The sequence below is a fragment of the Ambystoma mexicanum genome, chromosome 5p (assembly GCF_040938575.1).
Source record: "Ambystoma mexicanum isolate Mex_15411 chromosome 5p, UKY_AmexF1_1, whole genome shotgun sequence".
In the NCBI taxonomy this organism is placed as follows: Eukaryota; Metazoa; Chordata; class Amphibia; order Caudata; family Ambystomatidae; genus Ambystoma; species Ambystoma mexicanum.
Window position 1 is genome coordinate 444,072,338 of NC_090930.1, and position 14,835 is coordinate 444,087,172.

Here is a 14,835-nt window from a genome sequence, read left to right on the forward strand (position 1 = left end):
TCAACAACCTTTTTATCATTTGGGATGGTACTAGCGCTTAGTGGCTGAACTTTGTTAAAATTCTGAACTGCAATGGGCTAAACTTGAACTTCACCGAAAGCCATAGCCAGACCAAAATTGCATTTCTGGATGTCCAAGTAATTGTATCTGAAGGTGAACTTGCCACAGAGCTTTATAGAAAACCCACAAGCTCTAACATTCCCTTACATGCAAATAGTAGTCACCCCACATCTCTCAAATGGAGCATTCCGTATGGGGAATTTATCCGCATACGATATAATTGCTCCAATATTGAAACATTTGACAGGGAATGCACCTTCATGGTGCCAAAATTCAAATCCCAAGGCTATCCTAAAAAGGTGCTTGAAAGAGCTTATCTTAAAGCCAGAAATACGAAGCGTAGCATACTTCTGACAGATAACATCGTTCGGTGCAACATTTCTGACACCACAGATGTGAGGCTCATTCTGACCTTTGGCCGAGAAGCGTATGACACACGTAAGATCATGCACAAACATTGGCATGTTTTGAAGTTAGACGAACACTTAAGTACAACGGGCCAATATCACATTCAAGAGGTCTACGTTGAAAGATATGTTAGTACCCAGCTTTATGAGCCCACTATACAACACATCATAGAATATGTGGTTGAAAACTAAAACATCAGTATTCCACACATGTCAGAAACGTAAAGCATGTCAATATCCCACTAATACATCAGATTATTTCCACCCAGTTCTCAACAAAATATTGACATCAAGACCCATATAACCTGTGAGACAGAATTTGTAGTGTATGTTCTTAATTGCCCATTCAAGAAATGGTATGTGGGTAGCACAAAGGGCAAACTTAAACTGCGAATGGTCCAACATATCAGGGCCATAAAGAAAGCTGATCCTAACTACCCTATGGCACTACACTTTCAAGTGGAACATGGTGGTAAACTAGATGGCTTCTCATTTTTTGGAATACAAACAGTTCCCAAATTTCTGAGAGGTAGCAACCGTGAGCTCCTACTGAGACAATCAAAAACTATCTTGGATTTCGAAACTAAAAAGCCATGGGCGCACAACCTCGACGAAGAACTATATACCTTTTTAGGCACCTGATAACATCGGATGATATCCCTTTCCCTTCTTTTTAATAACTGATATGCCTCTATTACACTATCATCATGTGTTTACATATTCCTTTGGTATCTCTAATTATTGTGTAACATTGCATTTTGCACAATCACCTTGTACATCTTGAGTGCTGAGGTAACACTGTGCTTCAGTTTGTTTTGACACATTAAGTGTGTTATTGATTTTTGTATTATTTGTATTTATTGTATTGTGAACTTTTAACAATATGGCTTCACAGCATTGGAACACAGGAATTGGTTTTAAGGACACACAGATTTTAGGGACGTTTTTTACACACGGCTAATGAAAAGCAGAACTTTGACTCTTTTTTGGATAGACATGTTGACCCATATAGCTATTAACTTCTTGTATTTTTGTGGTTTTAACTTTTGAATATGTGTTGGTGGTACTAGTAGTACGGCTGTGAGAGATTCAGTATGCATTAGGCACTAGACACCTTACTGGCAAATACTTGAATGCACTATGCACTTTGTTAAAAACTTACATAAAGCACTATGCACTTTATGCTGTTTATAATTTTGCTCATTTGCACAAGCATTTTTGCACAGACCAAGCGTATTTTGCACAGATAAGACTTGTCCTAGGAAACTTTAAGGACTTATCTCCATTGCTGCCCCCCCACCGCAGATTGGTTCAACTGTGTAGACACATGCATGACATCTGCAGCTTGTACTTGGATTTCATGTGACAGGGTTTGTTATTTGGGGGTTACCGTCCTTTTATATTACCTTGGTAGGAGCCGTATCTATGGCTAAATAAAGTATATGTAAGCACACCAGGTAACGCTTAGACATACTATCCTGTATAATTCCTTACGCAGTGTACCCCAAACCGTAATCTTTTGTCACATATTATGAGACCCATTATTACACATTGAATATATCCAAGTTACTAAACTGTATTCACGCGGAATATCAAGCTGTTCATGTTTTTCTATATTGTTTAATGAAGTATGAAGGTGGGCACTACTATTCCTATAAAAAAGCTTTGCAAAAGGGATGTGAATAAACATTTCCTGGAACAAATTACCGTTGATGGTGATAATTGATTGCAAATACTTTAACAAAAGGTCACGTACAGCATTTCTAAAAGTGCAGCCCTCCTTAGGGCCAACTGAGAGCACCAGTTTTTTGATAGAGTAGATCAACTCTATCTTTTTGCTCATTTCTATATTGTTTAGACTTTCCATAATGGCCAACATTTTTATTTGCAATAGAAATGGTAATCTAACTGTGAGACACTCTGTATGCACCATAGAGTTGTTTGTGTATTTATTGTCCATCATTTGTGTCCGTATTAAACCACGTGATCAAGTGGTCGGAGCACCGCAAAACTCGTCGTCCTGTTCCATGGTTTTCCCTTGGAGCACATTGCTAATAAAATTTGGGTGCTAATTGGAGTTTGCTGTGCTGTTTCCTTGAATCTGCTGTGGAATACTTTTATTCTCTGGCTGCTCTGGGAGTGCAGTCTCTCTTGCTGAATGTACTTGTTACAGAGGGCTCCTTTTCAAGATATATATATATATATATATATATATATATATATATATATATATATTTATGTCAATCCTATCTGGTTTGCTTTGTCACCCGCTATGTGCAGGGTAGATGTAATAGGACAGGCCTAAACTCTGGTGGACTTTGTATTGGCCTTTCCACATCACTACCCCGCACATGTGAGAAAGATATTTCTCTGACACCCAATAACTTATTTCTAAGGTTTGTATCTGAGAAAGGGATTGCTAGTGTATATAATACATTTCTATAACAAACTGGAAGAAGAAAGTTATTATACTGGAGAACCCTAGAACAAAGCACTCCTCGTCAGAAATTGGTGGTGATTTTACCCTGAAATTAGGAGATGGAGAAGGAATTTGCTGATGAGTAAGAAAGCTTGGGGCATGTCTCCAATCACCATGACAGACTCATGTATCGATGGAAAAGGGAGGATTTTCATCTGCCTACTGAAATCTGGGTTAAGGTCCTTTGATGGAAGAACTAATTCTGATGTGACTAGAAATCTGTGTTATAGAGACCCAATGAGTCGATCCTCTGCAGAGATCCTATACTCCCGGCAGAACTGGCCAGATATCATTGACACCAGGGTCATTTCACCAAAATGCCAGGGGTAGCAGAAGTGACATCACACGACCATTGACCTTTGATGACATCACAGGAAGTGATGTCATTTGACCCCACCCCAAAGTCACACCAGGAGAAGCGATGGAACACGACCTTTCACCCCTTGAAAAAACAGGAAGTGGCATCACATAGCATTGTTTCTAATTACACTACGAAAAATATGGTTACGATATCACTGTAAAGTGATATACATTTCATACAAGAATGGATCACCATATGCAGCGTTAATATCAGCATGGATAGGCCCATTTACCAAATAACTGTGAATGCAAGCAGACATCCAAGGCCAAACGTGTTATTATATAGCACTTACGTGTAAGCGCTTCATATAGAACAAATATACATACAATATCACCCAACCTCTGCCTGTACTCATTTATCAACCTCAGCAGGATGAAAGGCCGAACCTGCAACCTGCAGAGCACACGCACATTGCAGCAGCAGGCGCTCAACCCACTGAGCTTTCTTACCGACAATAGCTATCCGAAAACGAGCCACTTAACAAACAGAGCCACATGCTATTGGCCACAGCACATGAGCCTCAAAAAAAAAGAAAGAAAAAAAAAAGATTGTTTTCTTTTCTTTTTTTTAGGGGCAGCAAGGGATACCACACGGGTAGCAAGTGAGACCTCAAGGGTCGCAGGTGCAACCTCCTGGCGACCAATAAATGACGTCCCTGATTGACACCGAACGATTAGAGAGAACAGAAAGTCATCAATGCCCTCTGGAATTGCTGTACAATATGAGTGTCTAGCCGGGAATTCACAGCTAAAGGTTATAAACCTAGAAGTTGAAATAAACAATACCAGGGCCTTTAGGTTGGACGGTCAGAACCGTACCCATTTGCTGAATAACGTCATGTTGATTGGATGATGTGAATATAAAACATGCCTTTACATGTATTTATTAGCCATACAAATCGTGGTATCATTCGTTGTGAGTCCCAGCGAGAAAAACAAAAAAGGAGTGATGAGCGTAAATGTCAAACTGCTAAGGAAGGGCTATTATTCTCTTGATAGAATACTAGCAAGGGAAACATGAAAGATATATAGCCAATAAGCACAAGCATGATTTGTGGATGCAAGAGGGGGACGAATTGGCGGCTGCTGCCAGTGATGAAAACATTCTTAGATTCTGGTAGACACTTACATAATAATTTGGCACTTATATAGTGCTACGAACCCTAAGGTATCTGAGCACTGCTTATTATTACCCATTATTACAGGTTTCACCAGACGTGCAGAGCGGGTCCCGCGAGGGGAAGGGGGAGCTAACAACGGGCCGGTCGTAATCGGTGCGTTGTTAGCTCCCTCCCCATTACCATTCAGACTTATGGGGGCTGAAATGGGAATGGGGAAGGTTCGGGCCCGGGTTTTGGCGGCAGCTATGCCGCCAATAGCGGCATGCCTACCGCCAAAATCGTAATGAGGCCCCTAGTCTTTGTGGAGAACTCTTAAACCTGATGGTACGAGATCAACTACAGCTGAGAAAGAGGTGTCAGAGACCTATCTTTTTAAAATGAATAGCAATACAATTTCTGCATCTGCAACGTGGTCATGAATGAGGTGCCTGTTTTTTACTGTCAATCTGGCGTTATTGAGAAGGTTTCTGTTTTCTGTATGGGCTCCTTGTTAGGTTTGTAGACGGCTGGGTGGGGGAGGTGGACCAGAAACAACAGTGGAGCTTGTGACAAGATTGCTGACACTGTTTGATGGGAGTAACTTTCTTTCAGTATTTAGGCTTACACAGACACTAGCGGTTTCAGAGCTTGCAATTTATCAGCTTCATCAGTGATGTTGTAAATGCAATGGTCAGGAACTGGGCCCAGTGTGTTGGCGGTGTGATGAGTAGAGAAAGTCTTTGAGGTGTACTTTGATTGCCTGAGCTGTGCCCTTTATCCACATCTGTTGCAGGGCTGTGCAATATTTGTGGAAGCAGTATATGGCCTACAAATGTTCTGGATGTTTGGGGGATTTGATTTTGTTAGCAGAGTTCTGGTTTAGCTGTAGAGGAGTGAAAGGACTGGCAGCTAGTACTATGTATATGGCATAGCAATATCAATAATTTTCAGGCTGTTTGTTGCATAGTGTGTTAAAATGTTTAGTGTGGTAGCTTTGACCACTATGGCTGTGTTGCAGCAGATGAACAGTGATGCTCTGATATCAGATTAGTGTGTGGTATTCCGGGCCCTGAGCTATTAGGCGGGGCTGTATGCAGAGCTCTCTAATGTGAACCGGTGCTGCAATTTGCAAAGAACATTGAGGTGGTGCTGCAACTGTAGTGATCCATTCATTATTATTAGTAATCAAGGAAAGTGGCACCCGACGCAAGGTATTTTTGACAGTTAGCAATAGTGTTGATGGGGTGTTCTAGGAGATTAATAAGATGCTTGCAGGAGCATCAACCTTGAACCTTGGGCAGTGGATACATAGAGTGTTCAGGGTTCTTTAGCTTTTGAATCTGATATTAGGGCTCATTTCACTAGTGCTGAGCAATGTAATAGAGTGTCAGTACGTTTGTTAGCCATGCTTTCTTTGGTTTACATGTGGATTCGCTGACACTAGGGCTGCAAGGCAGAGATTTTAGAAGATATCAGTTTTTCAATTCAGTTGTATTTCATGACTGCAGTGCTACCAAGTTAGCAATTTAATAATGTCAAATTGTTTACCACTTTTGAGGCGTTAGTCCACTTTCCATGTTTATGGGTAATAAGTGGACTTGCTGCAGCGGCTTCCCAATGGCGACAGGTGCACACTGCAACCCGCGGTCATTTCTACTGTATATTTATTATTATTATCCTGCGAGTGCAGAGAGCTCTCAGCATTGTTTTCCAGAGCCACTGAGCAACCGGGTAGGTGGTGCCAGATAGTTTGCGGGACAGCAATGTTCATCAGGCACCCCGCTTCCTAGGCTCCCTATAAGTGAATGTATCCTCGCAGGTTTGTTACTTACCAGTATGGCACTGGACCAGGCGTTCATGAAGGAGTGACTTGTGCAGGGTGTGTGGACAGGGACCCATTTCACTGGCCCGATTTCCAAGGTTCGGCAGGACCTGGGGGTGAATTGGGAATAGATATACACAGAAATAATGAACATAGTCAGGGATCCTTCGGTGAAGGCCTTGCCATTATTCTGCCATGCAGCTGGTGAATTGTGCATGTGAAGCCTTGACTTGCTCCAAAAATATGGTTTGTGAGTGAGAGCCGTTGGACTTTTAATAACTGGTTGGTATTTTCCTGAAATGGGGTTTCAGGACTTTTTGAACATTTTAAAACCTGAAAAAAGATTTAGTTGATTCGAGGAAGCAAATACAAAGATGCAAGTGTATGAACCAAATTCTGTAACAACATATTTCTTGGAATAACATGCCAGACGAATGGAGAAATCAAACATGTGTTCATGAAAATAAGAAACAAATATGACTATAAGAGCTTCTAATACTGGTTAAGTCCCTGAATATTCAGTGTAAATCTGATAATCATTTATGGACAATAACAAACTGAAAACCTCAGCTATCCATTGATGGCATTGACTTCTTTTGGATTAGGAGTGTCACACCACATCTACTGATTCATAGGCGCCCAACCTTGTTACAATGATTTCTTGCTTTCCTCACCTTCTGTTTATGCTGTTAAATATAATGAAGAGTTGTTTGCAAAAAAGGATTTACGCCATCTAACATTGAAGCAATGTTTGCGGTCTTGCAATGTTGTGTGCTGAAATCAACAGAAGCCCTTGATCCTACTCTACGGCATGCCTGTCGCTGGACAAGTTCAATGCGCTGGTGCAAGTCTTGTCTGAAGGACTGTCAAGAAGTATAGTTCTGCTTTGTGGGATTGAAACTTCCCCATTCATACCCTTCCAAATAAATGCCTCTTTCTGAGGATTGTTGAGAGAGGAATAAAAGGTCAACACAAAACTCTACCTTTTGGAATGTACACACCTTCCAGCATATTTACTAAGCTTCTGGCTGCGATAGTAGTCCATCTCTAGTGCATAGAAATTACAATTGTCCTGAATTGAGCTGATATCAAGCTCATCAACCTTCTCCAGTCATAAGAGATCATAGACCTCATTCTGAGTTTGGTTGCAAATTCACTGATTTACTGCCATATCCTTTTCTGTTACTGCCTTGGGACCCGTGGGTTTACCATGGGATTCTGAGTGGTGGTTTGGTGGTATAAATCCACATTTTAGCCTGCATTTGCTTCGGATGCTAAGGAATCTTCTAGACCATCTCTGACAAAGTCAGTATGGTGACATTTGACTAGGGGGAAACGTTTTCTTTGATTTGTACCTGAGCCTATACCACTTTTAAACTCTGCTTTTACCAAACACAGAAAAATCAAAGATTCTCTATGGCACCCTGCGTTCTTCAATTTTAAACTATGTCCTTCTTGGTTCCAGTGAAACCAGACATGCAGAGCGGGTCCCGCGAGGGGACCTCGTAATGTGGCGGAATGGTATTAACGGGTCCGCATCCTTTTGCGGCACCCGTTAACCCATTCCGCCACTCTTGTAATGAGGCCCTATATGTACAGGACAAGCATTGCAATCATCTCTGTGGACTGTTACAACATCAAATCTGCCAAATCCCCTATTCAACCACATTCAGAATCCTTACTCCTTAAAAGTATATTATCACAATCCCTCTCTTGTTCATTTGATTTACACCCCCCCTTCAAAAAGATCCAACCTTAGTCCAAGCTCTCTCTGATACTGGCCCTCATTCCGAGGTTGGTGCTAGTCATGGCGCTATTAGCGCCATGAGCCACCGACGTGGTGGTATGGGGATTTACCGGTCCATTCCGCCCATTGCGGGACTGGTAAGTCCCCATTTGAAATGCCATTCCCCATTCCCATTTGAGCCCCCATAGGGCTCAATGGGAAGGGGGAAGGCGGCAATAACGGTACCGCAAATTGCGGTACCGTTATTGACCCCGATATCCCTTTGCGGGTCCCGTACTTAACGCATGGTAAAACCAGGCGTTAAGGGAGGGACCCGCAAAGGGACCTCAGAATAGGGCGCAAAGGGATTACCGGCACCAGTGTCATTAACGGTGCCCGGTATCCCTTTGCGCCCAGCTTGTAATGAGGGCCACTGTAACCTAATTCTGGGAGATTTCAAGTTCTAGCTTAAGCATGATGAACTCCCAGAAACCACATCTTTGTAGCCTACCTTTCAGACTGTAACCTTATTCAACTAGTTCAAAGCCAACACCATTCAGAAGTTAACATTATGAATAAAGCATTCAGTCTTGATCCACCCATCTCTACCCCCCTCCACTACTCATGTCAGGCTCTAACCATTTAGGTATACCATTTTACATCTTACTTCCTAGCATTCCTAGTTCCGACAAATCTGCTACTCTAAAAAGCACGGAACGCTAATCACTATTAACTCTGAAGACATACTTTACACCCAAAATGGAAATCGGCCCACGACACTTTGTGATCCTGCATCAGTTCTGTCTCTGAGATTTTCAAATTTGGCTTACCACAGCATTGGATGCCATTGCTCCATTCAAAACCATAAAAACAAGCACATTTAAATGACCATCATAATAAAAAGCCTAAACTACATGAAATAAATACAAACTGGAGAGAAAATGGAATTGGCATGATCTGATAAAACCCATAGAAGAGCTTTGCAACAAGCTAGCATCTTTCTTCTCCACAGCAGTGTTAGTGAAAACATCACAATGCACTCCCCAGACTCCGATGTGATCATCCTGTCCAAAGACATGCTTCTTCATGCCTATAATCTGAAGTATTTAACACCTTTCAACCAAGAATCATCTATCAGTGTTTTTCTCATATATAAACGAACTGGCTCTACCAGAGGTCTTAGCCCACTCATAATAACAGGAGTAGCTACATTCCTTCGACAAATCATCTTTCCTCAGAATGAGCATACTAGCTTCTCTCAAACACATCAGTCTTCATGTTCCTGAAATGCGTAATTTGGCAGTGGGGAGCCGTAACGTGTTGGCAAACACTTATGCTACTCCCCACCGCAAAATGTTTGTAATTTGCATGGCAGAGTGCAAATGTGCTGGGCAAAAGGTGGCGTTGCACTCTGCTTTGCTAAGTGAGTAAACGCAGCCTGGCTTGTTGAAGGAAAAGGTATAGATCTGATTTGAGATCAGTAAAAAAAGGTTCAGGCAAGAACCTATAAGATCTAAACTTATTAGCAGTGTACGTGCAAAATATAAGAACTGGGTGAGGATGCACAAGCATCTGCATGTAATGCTAATTGGTTTGATATTTTTCAAGCATTAAAGTATAGTGATGATCATAGTTTTTGGTATTATGCCAATAAGTTTATGATACAAAATAACAATGTCCTGCCCAATCCTATTGTAGAGGAGGAGTGCAATCGATACATTCGGAAAGTGTATTTTAAATAGAGTGTTATGTTTGATGACCCAATATTGAGGATAGAGATGCTCAACAGCAGATTAAATACAAGCAAGGACGGGTTCTCTTTTGAAGTTGAAGATATACAAAAAATAATTATGAAGCTAAAAACCTCAAGAGCTCCAGGACCAGACTGTATTCCACGCATAGTCCTAAATGCATATCCTTGGATAAGGGTGAAGATACTTCATGGTTTGTTTCAGAAAATATTAAGTACATGTATCTTCCCCTCCTCCTTGTAGAAGGCTAACCTCATTCCGATTTACAAAAAGGGATTGTGATCCGATCCCAGGAACAAAAGATATATAGCACTAACTGATGTTATTTCAAAGGTCTTTGCATCATGCTTATTAGAAAATGAAAATAATTGGGTCAAGGGGGGTAATTTCATACCGTACCAACAAACAGGCTTTAGGAAACAAATGGGCACCATACATAATATCTGGACATTAATTTACCTTATTAGAGGGATCCCTGCTACAAAAATAATAGGCTACACATATGTTACGTACATTATTCCATGGCCTCTGACTTAATACCTCATATTTTGTTATGGTTGAAACTGATCCGTTTTGGCTGTAAAAATGCCTTAGTGAATATAATAATGCAGTTCTATCAGGAGACACCTTTTGGCATAAGACTGGATGCAGAAGGGAGAATCTTATCGGCCATTGAAACCAATATAGGAGTTAAGCAGGGCTGTGTTTTGGGACCCTTCCTGTTTTGTTGCCGATATGCAACATAGCTTGAAGGATTATAAGAACTTCCCTACGAAGCTTGGAGATCATTCATTGGACTGGTTGTCTTATGCTGACGATACCGTTGTATTAGACAGAACGGCTATGGGGCTACAGAGAAGAAGAATAAATGCCCAGTAAGATACTATCCATAAACACATATAAGACAAAAATAATGGCTATAAGAATTTCTCAATCTAGAGACAAGAAAGGTATTTGGAAAATTAATGGTGCTCAGTTTGAAAAGATACAGGATTTTATGTATCTAGAAATTCCGGTAAGACATCATTTGGTGGTCCCGTTACCCAGAGATATTATAGAGGCTAAAGTTATAAAGAAGATGAGATTGATTAAGCCATTTATTATTTATAAAGGTGGCTGTTAGATCGCTGGCTTAATTCTACTCTATAAATGTGTAGTAGCAGGAATATTATATGGTCTGGAGGCCTTCATGTACAAGGAAGTGGGGTGGCTCTGTAAAACTGAAGGTAGAATTTGGAAACATCTCTTAAATCTTCCTAGTTGTGTCTCCATAGAGGCCAATTTTTGCGAGCTAGGCCTCACATCATTAATGACGTCTTGGAGGATGGCTTGAGGCTCTTTCTATCTAAAAATAGTTAAAGCCGATCAAAGGAGAGAGTGACTTTTGATGACTGATGGCCGAAAATGAAATTAAAAAGACAAAGGGCCTCATTAGGACCCAGGCGGATTTCGCGGTGCTAAATGCACCGCGAAGCACGGCGGAAAGCCGTCGATAGCGCCATGGGGGTTGGCGGATTTACCGCCCCATTCCGACCTCGGCGGAGCGGTAAATCCCCAATCCCCATTCTGCCCTTCCCCATTCCCATTCTTGCCCCATAGGGTATAATGGGAGTGGGGAAGGAGTTAATTACGCCACCGTAAAATACGGTGGCGTAATTAACAACGAGGTCCCGTAGCGCCATGGTTTTCTCCGCCTGGTAAAACCAGGCGGAGAAAACCTCCATGGCACTAAGGGAACTCGTAGTACGGCGGACGGGTCCGCCGCGATTAGCGCTGGCGGAAACCCACTCCGCCTGGGTCCTAATGAGGCCCAATCTCTTTTGATCTCCTTGAAGAGAAGGTGTGCACTTTTTTTTAGCGCTATCGATTTTGAGATGTATCTATCAATTGATTTCTAGGTTGGAGATGAAACCGAAATGTAAAGAATATGTCAAACAAGGATTTTGTTTCACTCACCCATTTCGTTATTTGATTATACCTCAAAATGGTGCTGTTAGACATTTAATTGTGAGGATGTCCTTTAACCAACTAAAGACATGAGGTATTTGGTGCCAGGCCTACTGTGCCTGGTGTGGCACACCTTATGAACAGAAACAGACTTTGTAAATGAAGCGTAGAAGCCATTTGTCAAGTACTAACAAAATGTTCTTTCTTGCAATTCAAATATGAAGTGAGCTATACATTGTTTGTGAATAATATGGAAAGTATAGGAGGGGATCAGTTATGGAGTACTATATTCTCCAGTAAGTCCTTGGTTATAACCACGACAGCCTATAATACATGGAAATAATTTTTGAAGAGATTATAAAGTGTGTGGTAATGTTTTTTTACAGTAAAAGCTTTTCATTAGATGGTGGTGATTTGGGGTCTTTTCTTGTTTGTGCTGCTTCATGGTTTTGACTGTTTGAATTTGGATGGTGTGGAATATATGTGTTTTTAAGGTTTGTATTAACCAAATTGCACAATAATTTAAAAAAAAAAAGATATTGCAACATACTTATCAAACATAAATCCAAATGAATAGTACAAATACACGTTCTGGGCATTTAATATAGATTCAATCGATAACCGGTGCATCTATTTTCAACAAACAAAACAAATAGATCACCATGTGCAAAACTTAAAAAGTGGGCATGTTAACTGCATGAGGGCGATAAACAGCTTTCCATCTCTGCATACCATTAATAAATACAACACCGAGACAAAAATAACACATTTTCAAAGACATTTTCAGATGCATTTGTGCAACTCAGGGGGCTTTCCTCCATATTGTAAAGCGCATCTTGAATTCACAAACGGAATGCACTTTGAAATACGCCATAAGGAACAACACTCCCCAGGGACCTGCTTGGAAAAGGCTCAGGAGATGTGCAATGCAGGTCAAGGAAATGCCTGAACGCCTCATGCATTTGTTAAAGTGGAACAGCAGCACCATCCTTTTGGCGGACATTTGCGCATCACAATGCTGTAAGACATATCTATCGATGTGCCATGAAGCACCACCTTTGGTCATTTTGTAGGGCTATAGAAATATTAATTGCATTATGCCTTCGATGTGCTGTTCTCCTATCTCATCAAACTATACTTAAAAATGTGACGTCTTTTGGAAATGCCAATACAAACTAACCAAAGGATCGCCTTACCCATATTTAGCAATGTTGAATTTGCAGAGGCTGTCTGCCCTGAAAGGTATATATTATACCACAAAATGTGTATTATCCAACCATACATATATACAGTAAGCAAAATTTGGTTGCCAGAATCTTCTTGAGATTTCATGCTGTAGTCAGCCCCCTTCTTAAAGCAGGCATACAGATATCCTTTCCCCTATGCTCTATGCAAGGAACTCATTTACTTGCCTGTTCGTGGATAATGTCAGACAGCTCCTTCACCATTTCTCTGAAGTTTGACTTCAGACCTTCTTGATACTCGACCTGATCCTCCTTGATGAGCCGCTCATTGAGTTCAAGGGCGATGCTGCAGGCTTGTATAAACTTTCTGTTGATGAAAGGCATACTCATTAAAGGTTTGCTTCATCATTTACTGCCCAGAAATGCAACTGGCAATGCAACCAAGGCATACAAACGGTCTACATACTGGCATAGTTGAAGCAATGGAAGACAGTAAAACCTTCTCGTCTGTCTGATCAGAACTTACTTTATTTAAAGAACGGGTTTGGCTGGAACAGAAACCAGGTGTAATTTCTAAATGTGATTTAGTCTTCTCTCCCATGACCAATTCATTAGCATCAGTTAAGTATCAACATTGTGAAAATGTGTGTCGTTATACATTGGTTGTTTTTACTGAAGTAACAGTATGCTTGGTGTGTAGCTCACGGATTCTGTCAGGGCTAAGGAGTCCCATCCCTGCACCAACGAAAATCAGTTTGGAAGAAATTGGCCTTTAGCACGAACATGTCAAAGACAGCCTTAACAATCATTTCCAGCCATTTTGCCACACCTAGAGTTATTAACATTGGAGATAGAAGAAATGCATATATGTTAATCCTTGGTACACATTAATGTGAAGAATACTACCACAAAAACACACCACTTACCTTTGACAATTTTCTTTCTGATGTGTACAGCATCTCTCCCACTAATTACTCATCAATTTGTCTCCAAGGGCAGGTTAGATGCAGACTTAAAAAAATGATCTGAGGCCAGTGGAGCTGCTCTAGTCTAAATTCATCACCAGATGATGCTGGGGGGCTCGCGTAGTTTTACATGTTGTGCCTATATTTAGTATCTTATGTACATTACATGAAGTACATATAGGAAGAGGACCCACTGGTGCCAACCATCCTGGCGGACACCAGGGACAAGGGCCACTTACATACATGCATTCTACACAAGACATCACACATACAAGTAGACACATTCTCAAGAAGACAAAGGGATGCCAGAATCTACACCTGGTCTACACCTCTTGCACCCCTTACCTAATTTTCACACTGTACTTATAGCTCAACTGAGGCTGAATGATTGGATGAACTGCCGTCATTGTCAGGACACAATCACATTCATACAATCAACAAGGGAAGAGGACGGCTCATGGCGGAATCCGGAATCAATTCGCTCAGGCAAAACACTGCTGAAAAACAAACTGACCATTCCTCCCTAACAAGTAACGTGGCAAGCAGCCAAAATCCAGCTAGCAGGCTGACAGATGCCCAACAGTAAAACAACTATCTGCAAGACATATCTAGTCAACTGACCGCTTTAGGAGGGCCTGGGGCCCCATTGGAGACCCCCTTTTTTACCAAATCATAAGAGATATTATTGTACATGCAGACCCCACTTGAAAAAGTCTGTTTTTTAATAGCCTTTCCATGACAAGGCCCAGCAAAATCATCAGACAGCTAGTCATCCCTCCTGTATATTTAGACATGGAGATACAGGTGCTTAGAGATTGCTTCAGGTCAAGCTGATAATGATCATGGAAGGATGAGGAGGATGCAAGAAGAATGAACGATGTCTTCTAAAAAAGATGGAATTCTGACATCACCTTACATAGTGAACGGAGAATAGCACTGGGGCAATGTGCTGGTCTTGGAAAAAAGACCCCGCTGAGCAACAGAGGTTTGAATCCCGGATCAGCGCTTAGAAACCAAACTCAGGTATATTGTGT

The 14,835-nt window shown here is 41.3% G+C and overlaps 1 protein-coding gene across 5 annotated transcripts in view; it reads right to left on the reverse strand.

The window, feature by feature from the left end:
* The window catches only part of DOCK11 (dedicator of cytokinesis 11), a 1,707,663-nt gene that overhangs the window by 112,365 nt on the left and 1,580,463 nt on the right, over positions 1-14,835 (reverse strand). For all 5 annotated transcript variants that reach the window (XM_069612850.1, XM_069612848.1, XM_069612847.1 and 2 more), the window contains one exon: positions 13,065-13,203. In XM_069612850.1, coding sequence (XP_069468951.1) covers positions 13,065-13,203 — 139 coding nt within the window. The remainder of the gene's footprint in view (positions 1-13,064; positions 13,204-14,835) is intronic.